The sequence below is a fragment of the Benincasa hispida genome, chromosome 2 (assembly GCF_027475165.1).
Source record: "Benincasa hispida cultivar pf3 chromosome 2, pf3_genome.v1.1, whole genome shotgun sequence".
NCBI lineage: Eukaryota > Viridiplantae > Streptophyta > Magnoliopsida > Cucurbitales > Cucurbitaceae > Benincasa > Benincasa hispida.
The window spans coordinates 47,158,730-47,174,037 of NC_143479.1; the positions used below are offsets into that span (position 1 = coordinate 47,158,730).

The 15,308-nt window shown below is 27.4% G+C and overlaps 1 protein-coding gene across 1 annotated transcript; it reads right to left on the reverse strand.

Annotated features, from left to right (window-relative positions):
* Positions 1–2,741: 2,741 nt before the first annotated feature.
* Positions 2,742–5,354, reverse strand: LOC120070783 (protein LATERAL ROOT PRIMORDIUM 1). The gene is made up of 2 exons (XM_039022668.2): positions 4,315–5,354; positions 2,742–3,240 (listed from the first exon to the last, which is right to left on the reverse strand). The coding sequence occupies exons 1-2, from the start codon at positions 4,892–4,894 to the stop codon at positions 2,894–2,896; spliced, it is 927 nt and encodes a 308-aa protein (XP_038878596.1). The 5' UTR covers positions 4,895–5,354; the 3' UTR covers positions 2,742–2,893.
* Between the last annotated feature and the right edge of the window lie 9,954 nt (positions 5,355–15,308).

Here is a 15,308-nt window from a genome sequence, read left to right on the forward strand (position 1 = left end):
TGTATCCAAAAAAGATAATAATAACCTATGGAGTACAGATATTTCATGTTAGGCAAAGAATCAGTATCAGATACGTATCGGATATCGATACTTCTAGATACTTTCCAGATACGTATCTAACACGCGATTTTACGTATTTATTTCTACGCATACTTTCTTTTAAAGAAAAAAGACAAGCAATTCATCTAAACTTTCCCAATCTAAAACTAGGCAACCTATTTAAAAAGCTCACTACTCGAGTCTAAAACTAAGAGGAAAAAAAATAACAGAACAAACCCTAGACTAGAATCATTTAATCTTCATCTTCACATTTGAGTCCCCACAAAATCCACCAAAATATAAACCATTTGGATATCTTCAACAATTCAATGAAGAAGTTTTTCGTTCATTTTCATACTTCTCCCTCTAATCTTCTTCTTCTTCTTTGTAATATGTGTTATTTTTCTATTGCATTTTATTAACTATTGTACTTCAACATCTTAGATGTTTGTTTTTTTTTTTTTTTTTTGTATTGTAGTTCAGTGTTTGTATTCTATTTGTGCTATTGTTATTAACTTGTATGCTAAATTTATCTATATCCTAGATTTTTTTAAAGAAAAAGAAAATGTATCTTCAACGTATCAGTATCCTCGTTTTTTAGAAATATATATATATATATTAAAAAAATATTTAAAAAAAATGACGCATCCTTAGACATATCCGTATCTTGGTTCTTTAGAATTTGACGAATCGTCGTACCCGATCGTATTCGTATCGTGTAGTTGTATTTGTATCTGTGCTTCATAGATAATAACTACTGTGTGTATATATATAATAGTGTTAGTTTTCTTTTAAATTTTAATTCATAATATTATAAATTTATATTTTTATTCAATTTACAACATGAAATGCTATAATCTTTTCTTTTAAATTATACATTTAGATTAATGAAACAATAATAATACTACCTTCCATCCTAAAATTTTTACCATTTCAATATAAATACCAAATTATAATTAATTTTTAAATACAAATAATTAAAATAAAAAATAAAAATGGGGATTTTTCCCCACGAGGACCCGTTCCCCAAACAAGGATTCTTTGATTCCGACCCCAACTCCCTAAAATGTGGAATGGGACGGGGACCGGGATGAGAATTCCTTGTAGGAATGGGGATGGGGAATGCATCATCGGCCCCACCCCGCCCCATTGTCATCCCTAGTTTGAATAGTGTTTACTATTTAAACCCATTGGAAAATGATGTAGGAAGCCAAGACTTCCTAGATCCTTGCTCCCCAAACAAAAATTTGGGTTAGGATGCATAACCTATCTAATTGCAACCCTTGAAACAAACATCTCCTAGTATTTTTAATTGGGATGATTGAAAACTAAGGGCATAGACTTCTTTTATAGATTTGGAGCTCATCCCCATTCGTCAATTTAATCGACATGGGATTCTTCAATTCCAATGACTTACCAAAATCACAAGAGAAAATGTATTTGAAACTTAATCAAATTAAAAGGGTTAATTTCAGTTTTCTTACTGAAATTAACAAATATATATATATATATATATATATAAAGGCCTCCATAAAGCTCCTATTAAGTAAGAGTTTTGATTACATGGTTTGTTAACTTTTGAGTAGTAGTTTAAAAGAGTTAGCTAGGTTCACATGTCCTTTGGATCCCTCATGGCTTCTAACTTTTAAGATATTTTATTTTAATATATCTTTTTTTTAAAAAAAAACTTTAATCCTTAAACTTTCAAACGATCTATCTAATAGGTCACTGTTTTTTTAGTACACTAGAGCAACATCAAATCCAAAAAAAGAGCAAAATCAATCCATGGAAGGTGATCATCAAACCACACAATCGAAATTGAAAATTACCAACATGAGAAGTGTTAACTAGTGCACAACATAATTATTCATTTAGTTGGTCTAGAGAAAACCATGAACAGAACCATAGATATAAAGATCTTGAATAGTATCAACGAAAGTTTGAATCTCCTTCGTATATCTAATATTCTCAATTAATTAAATTTTTAGATTTTAAAAATTGTCCTAGTATATTGTCTCTAAACTTACAATTTTATATTTAATAAGGAACCTACTTTCAAAAAATATCAATAATTAGTTCCATGAACTTTCTTTTTTTTTGCCTACTAAGTCCTTATTCAATTTTGAGACCTCTACAACCTTTTTTTTTTAATTCACGACACCTATTAGACAAAAAATGAGATTTTAATATATTTAAGTTTTATGTCTTGTGCATTCGCTAGTTAAAAAAATATGGAATATGCCAAATATCTATTCAAACATAAAATCCAAAATTTAGGTATCTACATTGTATTTTAAAAATTCAAAGATTTATTAGATAATAAATTTAAATTGAGTGATATATTAGATATTTTTTAAAATTTAAAGACCTATTAGAAATAACGAAAGTTCATATACTTATACTATAACCAAAAAATTATTTAATCCGTGACTCAACCCTTCATGTTTACACTACGATTTTTCAATTTAGAGTGATATCTATAATATGTACTACTCTAAAATAGTAATGAAAATTTTTCTTTCAAATCTGTATGTATTCGCATATATTGATATTTAGGTCAAAATAAGCATATATCAACAATAATTGACATGTCCTCCTCTGATGTCGAAGGTTCAAATCTTCTTATGTTAGATCATTTATGGTATATAAAAAACACACATATATATATATTGAGGTTGGCTATTAGGTTAGATTATTGAAAGTTTATAAATATTAATAGATTATATTTATATTTGTAAGTAATATAAATATACAAATAAAAATAAACCATAAGTAGAGGCTCCTATCTCTTATTTTTCCACTAAATAAATTCAAAAGCTATAACCCAACATTGAAAATGTTTAAATAATATGGATCAATTTATGGGATTACCATAGCCGGAACCCCCAGCCAGTGCCCCGCCGCGGGCGGCGGAGCTGCCATAAACGTCGGCAGGATCAATGACCGGCGACGATGTAGAACCGCCATCTCCGAGATGCAAATTCGACAACGTCGGAAACCCATCTCTAGCTTCCACTCCATGGTCGTATAAATAGCCTTTAAAAATATGGCCGCCGATCTTCACGATGGCTTGATATGCATATTCATTCCCTCCGCCGCTGCTGCCGCCCTCCACCGCCGTCACCCGGACGCACTTGAACACCGCCGGCGCTCGTATTTGTTCCGGCAGCTTCTTTGCCTTTTTACAACTCATGTCGGCCGCTGCATTGTTGCTTAAAGTTAACACAAAACAACACAAAAAAAATGAAAAATATTTCCCATCATATTCTTTGGAATAAATTCAAAGAATAAAGGTCTAATCGTAAGTTTGGTTGTCTAAAAAGTTCTTTATTATTTTGTGTAATAAAGTCACAAACTTTTATGAAGGTTTAGGTTTCTTATTATTATTATTTATTTGGACTATGTTTTAAATTTAGAAATTTATTTTTAAGTTGAGAGACATTATTATTATAGGAAGCTTTAAAACTTCATCCATCTAATTCAAGATATATTAAATTAATTATTTGCATAATAAAAAAATGATATAAAGGCAAAGAAAACATAGTTTAATCTGTATGTGTTAATGTTCATAAAATCTGTGGTTCGAATCCCCATATATATAATTTAGAACTAATCACTTTATTCTATTTCAATAAAAAATCTCAATTATTCCATAAAGTCTGGATGTCTGTTTGTTATTATCATTTTTCATCTTAATACTCATCCATGCTTTCTTTGATAAATCTTGAAAAATTCAAAATATGTGTCGTTCATTCATTGAAAAAAAGATTAAAAAAACATTTGATAACTATGTAAGCTTAGAACAATTTATAGTTAAAAAAATTATAAAGATCATTTTATATTAAAAAAAAATTAAACAAAGTTGGGGAACTAAAAAAATATATTTTTAAGACAATTTAGCTATGTACATGATCTTTTTAAAAAGATGAAAACAGAAATTACAAATATATATATATATATATATATATATATATATCATAATGTTCAAAAATCATAATCCAAAATTATTACTAAATGAAGAATTAATAATCAAAATCGAAATATTTATAAAAAGAAAAATAATTATGAGTTTCCTTCACATGCAACTCATTCAATTGTTCAACAACAGTTTCTTAGTGAATTCTTCTTTTTTTTCCTCATATATTATTTAATCTTTTTTACGATGTGATTGAGAAACGAAAAAAAAAGATGCAACTTGAAATCCATTGTTTTTATGAAAAAAGATATTAAAATATTAAAATAAAATAAAAGAAACAAAAATGAGATCGAGTTGACCTGAGGAAGCGTCAAAGCTTGGTGTTGGAGTGTTTGAAGTGGAAGTATGGGAATTGGTTGTCGTCTGTGACGCAATCAGCCTCGGCTTCTTCCCGCCGGAGGTAGACCCCGATGAAGTCCCGCCGGCCGCCACATCTGAGGCGGCGCTCAGCATCTGACGTTCTCTTCGCCGAGCTGCCGGAACCCACGTGCTCTTCACGTGAGTAGAACAGTCAAATCCACGGCTTTTACAGCAGCTCCGGCACCGCCGGTGGCTGCAATCTTTCTTTGCTTGGTTCCCACAGTCATGGCAAGTTCCGGCACCGGAATTCAAACTCGACCCACCTCCCAAAATCCCAAACCCATCCAAATTATTCCCATTGAATTGAACCCCACCGCCACCGCCGCCGCCGTCGCCGCCGCCACGGCTGATCATTAAATTAGCTTCTTCAATTCCTACACTCGACGGCGCAAGGCCGGTAAGGAGAGGCAAAACGCTAACGCCGACTCCAAAACCCGAGGCCATGAGACCCACCATGTCCGTCGGCGGCGCCGCCGTGTGGCCATAACCAATAGCAAGGGGCCTGGATGAGGGCCACATCCTGGTGGTGGATGGAACGGCGGCGGCAGAATTGAAACCGAGGGAGAGTTCATCGGCGACGATGGCGGAGGGAGGAGCCACCCAATCGGCGAAGGCACCGGAATCGGAAGGAAGACGGCGTGCGGCAGCCACAGCTGGTGAATCTCCGGCGAAGAAGAAGAAAAACCCTAAATTGAATTGTTTTTTAAAAAAAAAAAAATCTAAATTGAATTTGAGATTACTGATGAAGCAACATGGATCTATGAATGTTTTTTTTTTTTTTTTTGGAATTTAAAGAGAGAAAAGGAAAATTGAGAATTGAGAACTGAGAGAATTAGGATGTTTTGGCTGTGAATGAATTTGAAGAAACACTAAAAAGTGCTTTTGTAGTTTTCACAGTATCAGCAGCCATTAATGTCATCGCCAACTTTTTCTTTTTTTCTATTCTTTTTTTTTTCTTTTTTACCTTTTTCTTTCTCTCTCTGAAAAAAAATCTTGTCTCAATCTCACTTGTACACAATTGTACTCTTCTATACACCTTCGTATTTTTTTTATTTTTTTATTAGAATACTAATTTAGTCTTTATACTAAAAAAATTGGTTGAATCTCAATTTTCATACTTCCAATAAATCTTAAATTTAGTTATATGGCTAGTTTGTTGTTATTTTAAAATTAAAAAAATGTTATCTATTAGCATTTTTAGTGTATGATTTTTAAAACATAATCACATATTGTATTTCCTTGCCTGAAATGTATTGTTATTATTTACCAATTTCGGTAAAAAAATAACTTTGAGAGTCTAATTTAAGATGTATTGAAAGTATAAGGACTAAAATTAGATAATTTGAAAGTATAGAGACTAAAATTGAACAAGTTTCAAAATATAGGAACTAAAATAGTATTTTAACCTAATTTTTTTTAAGAATATGTGGGTCAAATATTTTTATGTGATGGAATTAAAACATGCAAGTAGAAGTAATTAGGATCTTAAGCACTCTAATCTCATTAATTTAAAGATTAAGCATGCTTGAACAAAACAAATAAAAACATAGTTTGATGAACAAACCTTAGTGTAGTTAAAAGTTGAAGTTGTCCTTTTCTTGTTTTTTTATCACAAACGCTTTGTGGACCACCGCTAGAGTCTTTTCTGCTGTTTTTCAGTCTTAGACAGATTGTGGGATCTTAATTTGTGATGAATTTGAAGGAAAAATTGTGAGATTGAAAGAGTTTTGGAGTATTAGTTTTGAGTGGAAAATTACTGCTTCATAAGCCAAAATTTCCATCCCCTTTCTCAGCAATTTCTTCCTCTATTTAAAGAGGAAATCATGCACCATGAAATCACCTAAAGGTGACAACAAATTAAGAATCAAAATAGTGGGAATTGTGTTCATAAAGTGAAAAAATGGGGAAAATCCACTATCATTTTGAATTTTCAAAATTCAAAAAAATTGAATTAATTCAAATAATTAAAATTAATTAAATAAAATTAATTCTTATAATTAATTTTAAATAAAATTAGTTTTAAATAATTAATTTAAAATTTTAATTAATAATAATATAATATCAAATATTCGATAATAAAAATTAATTTAATATCAAATATTAAATTAATTGATAACACAAATCTCGATCATGAACCCCATCCATGCATATTACATATAAATCATATTTAAATATTTCCAACTCTCTATATTTGTTTAATTCATAATTAAACAATAAGTTATTAAGTATATCAAATACAATTAACGCTTACTCCCTAAGTCGAATTTGAACTTTTAAAATTTTTTCATCACACTGTTCTAAGGTTTAGTTTGATATGAGCTAGTAAGGGGATCTAATGAACCTATAGATCATGAGCTCCAACGATCCGAGATTAATCGGCTAAACTCTTTAACCTAGCTACCTAACATTCGTTAGCTACCGATGCACTTCACTATAGCCCAGTAGTTGCACTCTCCTCACTGTAGATATATTTCTGTGCACTCTTTATAATCATGACTAGTAAGTCGATCTTTCATAGGTTGTTTGTAATTACAAGTAGGTCAAAATTACTATTTTATCCCTATAATTACATCTTGTTCCTTAAGTCCCACTGATCCTCTAATGAACAATTGGTTTGTAGTCTAACACCAGATCGAGTCCCTCTTGGACCAATGAGAGGGTAAGGGCCCTTGTTTAAGACCTGGAGTCAGCACTTAAGAGAACAACCTATCTACTATCCCTAAAATTGGGTAGGAGCGAATTTCATCTTGCCGAATTATGTCCTCAGCTATCTACCCAGTCTTATCCCTAAAATGTGAGGGCTTATTGAGTCCGCGAACTTGAATCACTCTCACCCATGTAGATTAAAGGATAATCTCGAATAAATAGGAGTTTATAGTTAGCTCAGAATTAAGATTGAGTTACCTAGGTCATTTGTATTGAAATAGTCAGTATGAACAATAAACGGTGTTGTAAAGTAAAAGTGACTATTTCACGGCCCAGACTTATGCAAACTCATTGCATAAGATACCTCCACTAGCATGTTTCTACATGAATGATTCAGGATCATATAGTTTGTATCATATACAGGGTGGGTCACATCCATAGCGTCCCCAAAATAAAGTACCCAGCCTTATCCTTATACTATAGACCGTTTTGGCTATTTACTCGAATTTGATCCATTTTTATGTCTACACATATAGTTCAAGTATTCATGTAATAGCTAAAGGTTCTTAGTTTATTGGATTTAGGGTTTTTAAGTGCAATTCACATATTCAATAACATCTTTAATGAATAAACCTCAATAACAATTTTATTGCAAAATAGAATATGTTCCTTATTTACAAACCACGAGTGTTAGAACATAAACCCAACATTATGGATTCAACATTGATATAAAAATGGTGAATTAACATTTTATCATTATATCCTAAAACAATCATAAAACATAAATAATAATAATAATAATAATAATAATAATAATAATAATAATAACAACAACTACAACAACAACAAAAAAAAATGTATTAGATACCATGGGGTTCTATCTCAAAACCAATTGATAGTAAGAGAGTAGTCCATGTATCCTATAAACATTGTGAGGTCCTAATTTTTTTAACATGGGATCCTCAACAAAATGTCATATAGAATATAATATAAATAATAAACATTTTTACTGGTTCAAAAGGCTTAAAATATTTATTTATTAATTTAAATAAGTTTTTTAAGATACTATTTCTATAATTTTTCATAAATATTTATCGATATTAACATTTCATCGATATTTTCATCTACATTTTCGTAAAATTAAGACTTCAACATTTCCTTTGAAATTGACATTTTAAACCTTGTTTGTACCAAAACAATATACTTGAGTGCATCGTGGACTACATCAATTTCTTTGTAGCTAAATTCAACCACATGACAAAAAAAAAATTTAAAAGAATTAAAGAAGAATTTGTCACATAACAAACTATGATTGAACAATTAGGTAAGAAATGAAAAAGATAGGTACAATTTAGAATACATCCAAATATCTTTCTTCGGAGAATAGAGAACTATATATCTCTAGCTCCCTACGTTTCACTTTGATGTCCAATAGTTTTAGAAGTTTTGTAATTTCTCAACACATTGATTTTATGATAGCCCTATTAAATCATATTTTCGATAGAAAAGAATATCATTGTCTAATGTATGTCTAAAAAGGTTAACTTGGTTGATTATTATATTAGCTTTTGAAATGGTTGAATGATGATTAGGGAATGAAATTAATCAAAGAACTTTTGGTTAAAGAGGAAAAGACATTCTGCATAAAAGATAAAGAGTTGGGTACTCTTATTGCATATTTTCAAAAGCCCTAATCCCAATAAACCATTCACTTTTCCCTCTCTATTCCTTTAAAAAAAATTAACATAATCATTTAGACCTCATACATTTGAGAATTAAGATAATCATTTACACCACATACATTTGGTAATAATTGTTTCTTCTAAAATTTTCAATTATAGTTTTCGTCTTTATAAAATAAAGATTGAAAGAAAATGGTCAAGAAAATATAAAAATTTAAAAGTGAAAATAACGTGTATAAACTTGATTCTTAAAAGTAAAAAATTAAAGTTTCATTTAATAACCATTTTGTTGTTTTTAGTTTTTGATTTTTGAAATTTTCTAAATTTTTCTTACAATAATTTTTACCTTCGTTCAAAAAGTGTTTGAGTTTTTATTCAAACGCCACAAAGCAAAAACAAAATTTTGGCAACTTAAGAGATATTCATAATTAATATCTTTAAGACCCGACAAAATATGTCAAAAATTTAGAGGAAAAAAAAGGTTAAACTTAAGCTCAAATAAGTAACATGTTGATAAATTAACTAATAATAGTTGAGTTTCAATCCGATATTTCATTGGTAACTATAACTATTTCTATGGTTTATAAAGTTATAAATATATTATTAAACACATTTTAAACCATAATGGTTTAAATTTTAAAATATGATGAAATACATATCTACAAACAATGAAAACATGACATACAATTAATTGAATCTTTCGTTTTCAAATTTATGTTTTCAGACCAATAATCAAACTTACTCTAAATTTATCATATTTAAATGATCAAATTAGACCAACATTTAGTGATTTATAATGATTGTGAAAATATTTTTTTGGTCCTTAGGTTTGTGGTATAGTTTCTATTCAGTCTTTAGGTTTCAAAATATTACACCATAATCCTTAAGACCTCGTTTGGTAATTATTTTATTTTTTGTTTTTGTTTTTGAAAATTAAGTCTATGGACACTCCTTCCACATCCAAATTTCTTTCTTTGTTATCTACTTTATTCACCAATAGTTTAAAAAACCAAGCCAAATTTTGAGAAATAAAAAAAGTAACATTCAAAAAATTGTTTTTTTTTTTAGAATTTGGCTAAGAATTCAACTATTATGTTTAAGAAAGATGCAAGTTATTGTAAAAAATGTGGATGAAATAGGCTTAATTTTCAAAAATAAAAACAAAAAACTAAATAGTTACCAAATGGGGCCTAAATTTTCAGTTTGGTTTTAATTTAGTCCGTAAGTTTCAAAATATTACAATTCACCTTCAGAATTTGAATTTTATTTTAATTTTGTTTCTAAACTTTCAAGATTTACACTTTTAACCTTACTTTTTCACTAAATTATCACTTCAGTCTTTGATCTTAATGTCTAGTAATAAATTTAAAATACCACTGAAGTGAATTTTAAAGTTGAATTTAATAGTGAAGAAAAAATAGTAAAATTTAATTAATTATAATTTTTTATTTTTAAAATTTATTAATGGACATTAATAGTAAAAACTAAAAGTGAATGTTTAATGAAATCGAGGTTAAAAGTGTAAATCTAAATTGAAAAAAGAAAAAATCAAACTTCAAGGATCAAAATGTAAAATATTTTGAAACTTATGAACTAAATTGAAATCAAACACAAAATGTAAGGACTAAAAATATAGTATTTTGAAATCTAAGGACTAAATAGAAACTAGACCAAAAAACTATTGCTAATTTTTTTTTACTTACTTAATTTCATTTTAAAATCAAAATCCTACCAAAATAACAAAAATATGATATAATTCATAGTAATAAATCGAGAAAAACAAAGAAAAATGAGAAAATGAAAATTCACTCATATTAGCGAAAAATCGTAACTGTCCATTTGATTCTCGTATTTCTTTCCAATTACATAAACTTTTATATTTAAAGAAGTTTTATACAAGTCCAAAAATGATTGCATTAATTTTTTTAAAATGAACCTAATAGAGATTAAAAAAAAAATCAACTCACTTATAAAAGTTTAGAATTTAATTAATACAACTATTAATTTTATTTTTTTTTTAAATAGACAACAATATTAACCGAACAAACAACTTAATCTTTAATTTTCTCAAACAAGATGACGGGAGAATGTTATTCGAAAAGTTTTCTTTTCGGATATTAGTAAGCCAAAGCTGATGATTTTGAGTGATTTTGTTCACAAGTTACAAAGCTCAACATTTTACATATCCTTGAATTGGTAGCTATCACCCTCCTTTCATTAATGACTCCCAACAAAAAACATTGTCAAATTGGTCCTTGTATGGCCATTGTGGCAATGTTGATGTGGCCTTATTTTAAAAAAATAAATTCCAAAGTTAATTTTATTATTATTATTATTATTAAAAAATTTGTCTTTTTATTGGCATCTTTATGTCCTCTCTCTAGTCTCTTCCCTAGATTCTCTCTCTTTTATCCTTAGGTCTATCTGTCTTCTCTCTTCTAGTAATGTATTTTCTCTAAGAACAGAACCCTAAGTCAGCCAAGGCCCTCCCTATTATATTATCATTTTCAATGATGAGAAACTTTGAGATTGGTGGTGGTAGAAGTAGTTTTCAAGCCATTTATTATCACTTGTATCAATAATTATTGCAGTAAATAAATCAATAATAATTGTGAAAATAATACTATTTTTAGTATATTTTGGCAACTGTAAACTTGTTCTTTTTTCAGGTGGGATGAATATGAAATAATTTTATTTAAAATACCATTTTTTCATATACCAGAAAGTTTGTTCAATTTTAATTCGAAAGTATTTTTATTTTAATTTTAATTTTTTAAAATTAAGCTTATTTCTTACCCTAATTTATATTTTTCTTAACTACAATAGTTAAATTCTTAATCAAATTCCAAAAACAAATACCAGTTTTTGAAAACTACTTTTTTTAATTTTCAAATTTTGGGTTGGTTTTTTAAATTATTGGTAAAAAGTAGATAACAGAAAAAGAAATTTGAAGGTGAAAATAATGTCTATAGACTTAATTTTAAAAAACAAAAACAAAAAATTAAATGTTTACCAAACAGAACCTATACTTTCAAGTATGCATTTTTAGTTCTTATACTTTTAAGAAAATCTTTAAAAAATTAGTTTCTGCTGCTTGTTTATTGTTAATTTTTTTCTAAAATTCTTTTCGTTATTTATAATTATTTTCACTCTAAATTTTGAAAATATATTTATATATATGATGTTTCTTTACATGGAAATAATAATAATTATTATTTAGTCAATTTTAATAAATATTATTTTAAAGGATTAAATTGGAGGTTTATTAAAAATATAAAAATTCAAATTAAACAAAAATTCAAATATAAGGATCACAGTAGTATTTTAACAAATAATGTACTAAATAGATGACCAATGACTATATGTTTTTAGCCAATAGCATAGTTGGCAACAATTACCATTTTTGCCCTATAATTAATGTTTTTAAAAAAATTATTCATACTCCAGCGGTTGAAGTAAATAATTGATACTATTATTATTTTTTGAAATTTCAATAATGAGGTTGAATCACAAGAAAAAAATTGACCTCACAACTCGAGGAGAAGAAAACATAACTTAAATAGTTCCAATAATATATGTTGGAAAATTCTTATAAATAGAAAAATTAAAAAAATATTTATATTTTATAATAAAAAGTTTCGAAATTGTTTTATACTTTTTAAACTTTTTATTATAAATTGTAAATATTTTTAATATTTAAAAAGGTCCATATATGTTCTTATAATTATTGGTAGAAAAAGAGAAATAAAAATTGATGTTATTAGATTTTATAATACTAATTAAAAGTAAATCAAATGTGTAAATATGTGTTAAATGGATGGACCAAATTTTGTTAAATAAATCGTTCATTTTCCGTATTCTTAGGCTTTTGAAGTTCAATTCCAATACATTCAAATAAGGGTTGTTTTCGAATATAGTTAATGAATCAAAATATTTACAAATATAGTAAAATGTCATAATATATCAGTAATAGATATTAATAAACAACGATAGATTATTATCATCTATCTCTATTAGACACTAATTGGTAATAGTGTCTATCATTGATAGACCATGAAATTTTGCTATATTTGAAAACAATTTCAGCATTTTTCTATTTAAAAGAATTTTCTTAAAAGTAATTGAGGTTCCCAAAAAATCTTGAAAATAAAATAAATAAAATATTGGATATTAAATAAATAAAACTCCCATACTATTCCCTGCCAAATACAATAATATGTCGGATTAATAATTTATAATTGGGAAAAGATTTTCATCCATTAATACAAGCAACTAATATTTGTCATCTATTGTACCAAGATATTATTTAATTTGATAAAAGAAAATTAAGTAGAATATAATAAAGAGAGACGACACAAAATGTTTTACACTCATAGAATAAGCTAAATTAATCCAAGCTCGTTAGTACAATTTACAATCAATATTGATTTATATTTTCATACTTGATTCACTTCTAATCATCCTCAATTTGATCCTTTCAAACACAAACTCCCTTTATATATTGAAAATTATTTTAAATAGACAAATGGATAGAAATATTTTTAATTATAACAAAATGTCACAACCTATCAATGATATCACTGATAAACACTAAGAGACATCTATCAGTGTCGATTAATATTTATCATTATCTATCAATATTTATTATTGTCTATCAATAATATATGATAGTAATCTATCAATGTTTATCAATCTATAGACAATTACATTTTATTATATTTGTAAATATTTTAGTTCATTTTTCTATACTGGAAAACAGTCCTTAATTCGTACTATTTTCAACTTTAATAAATTTAAGTTATTAAACATATATTTTGGGTTATTTATGTGTGATATTTACCAATTGACCTTTGATGGTTAAGTAATTATTGAGAGGAATTTATTATTTGATAGAGTAGTAACAATGAGAGTCTACTAATAAGGGTGTGTTTAATAATTTATTATTTTGTATTAGTGTTCCACCAACATTGTATAAGGGTGTGTTTAATAATTTATTATTTTGTATTAGTGTTCCATCAACATTGATCTATTGCATCCTAAATAAGGGTGTCAATGATCATAGACAATGAAGGACAATTTAAAGAAATGCTAAAGAGGTTTATCAAACCACTATTTATTGATGCTGTATAATTCATAGTTTTATTTATTTATTTATTATTATTATTATTATTATTATTTGCTCTTCTTTTCTTTTTATCTTTTAAGAGTTTTAAAGAGATTTTACGGTCTATCAATTTCAAAATATAAATTTGAAAACAAAAAATTTAATGAAAATAAAATTGCATTTCATCTTTTTATATGTTTTTGATAACAGATTCACAAATTAGATTCTAATTTAAATAATTATTTAGAATGTGTTAGATAGTATACATTTGTAAATCATAAAACTAGTTGTAGTTACTTAATAATATTTTGTTGACAATAAACTATTATTAATTTATTTATGAATATGGTTTCTGCAAAAAAAAAAATGTATATAATTATTATTTTTAATATTATATAATTTATAATACATAATACATATATATTTTTCAAAAAAATGAGTTGATTTTATAACGATATATTGCATTTCTGAATGTTTTTATCTTTATTTAATATACATGTTTGTTTGGATTGATTAGAGAAAACATTTTTTTCAAAAAAGTTATTTTTATTTAAATTCTTTTAATAAAATTGTTTAAAATAAACATTGAAAGTGTTTCAAAAATCATTATGAATGGTTACCAAACACTTCAAAAAAAATTTCAAAATTAAACACTTGAAAAGTTAAATTTAAACACACTCTAATTCTGTATTTTAAATTTAAAATTCAAAATCTGGATATAATGAAAGCATAAAAAAATATTGTTTCCAGTTTTTTCAGTATTTGGATCACATAATCCAAAAATAGTTTTAAAAAAAAAATCTGAATTTTCGCCAAACAGATATGTATTGAACTCAGTAAATCTAAAAATATAAAATAAAAATTCAAATTATCTACCAAAGTGGTTCTTTTTTATACCTTTTAACACTGCTATAATCTCGTCTAAGACATTATTTAGGGTTTGGAGGACTTATAACTTATTGTGTTCATTACAAAGTGTTTGTGAAGAACTTTTCTATGCGGAAGTATTAATCGTTAAGTGATATTTGGGCACCAATTTAAAATAGATTGAGTAAGTTATAATAGTCCAGTATTCTCAGTATGTGTTAACAAAATAAGGGTAAGAATTATTTTAACTTTTGTTTTACTACAGTTACATAATTTACAATTCTATGGTTAAAATAACCAACTCTTTCTTCCTCCAATTACTTAAAATGATTCCATTCGTCGGTGACTAACTCTGGCAGCCGACCCCAACAAATATCACCACTGACGCTCAATTTCGGCGACTAGATGATCACTTTTGATGACCACCTAGATATATATTTCTGTGCAATATTATGGAGTTTGAGAATTGGTTGCTTTTGTAATACCTCCAAATATGGAGTTTTCTTGCTTAATCAATTATATGAATTTTTACCTTAATCCCACATATTTGGTGCATGTTCAACAATATTGATACATCTCCAAAATTACCAAAAGAATAGATAATAACTCAACTTAAGATCCAACACATTCTTAA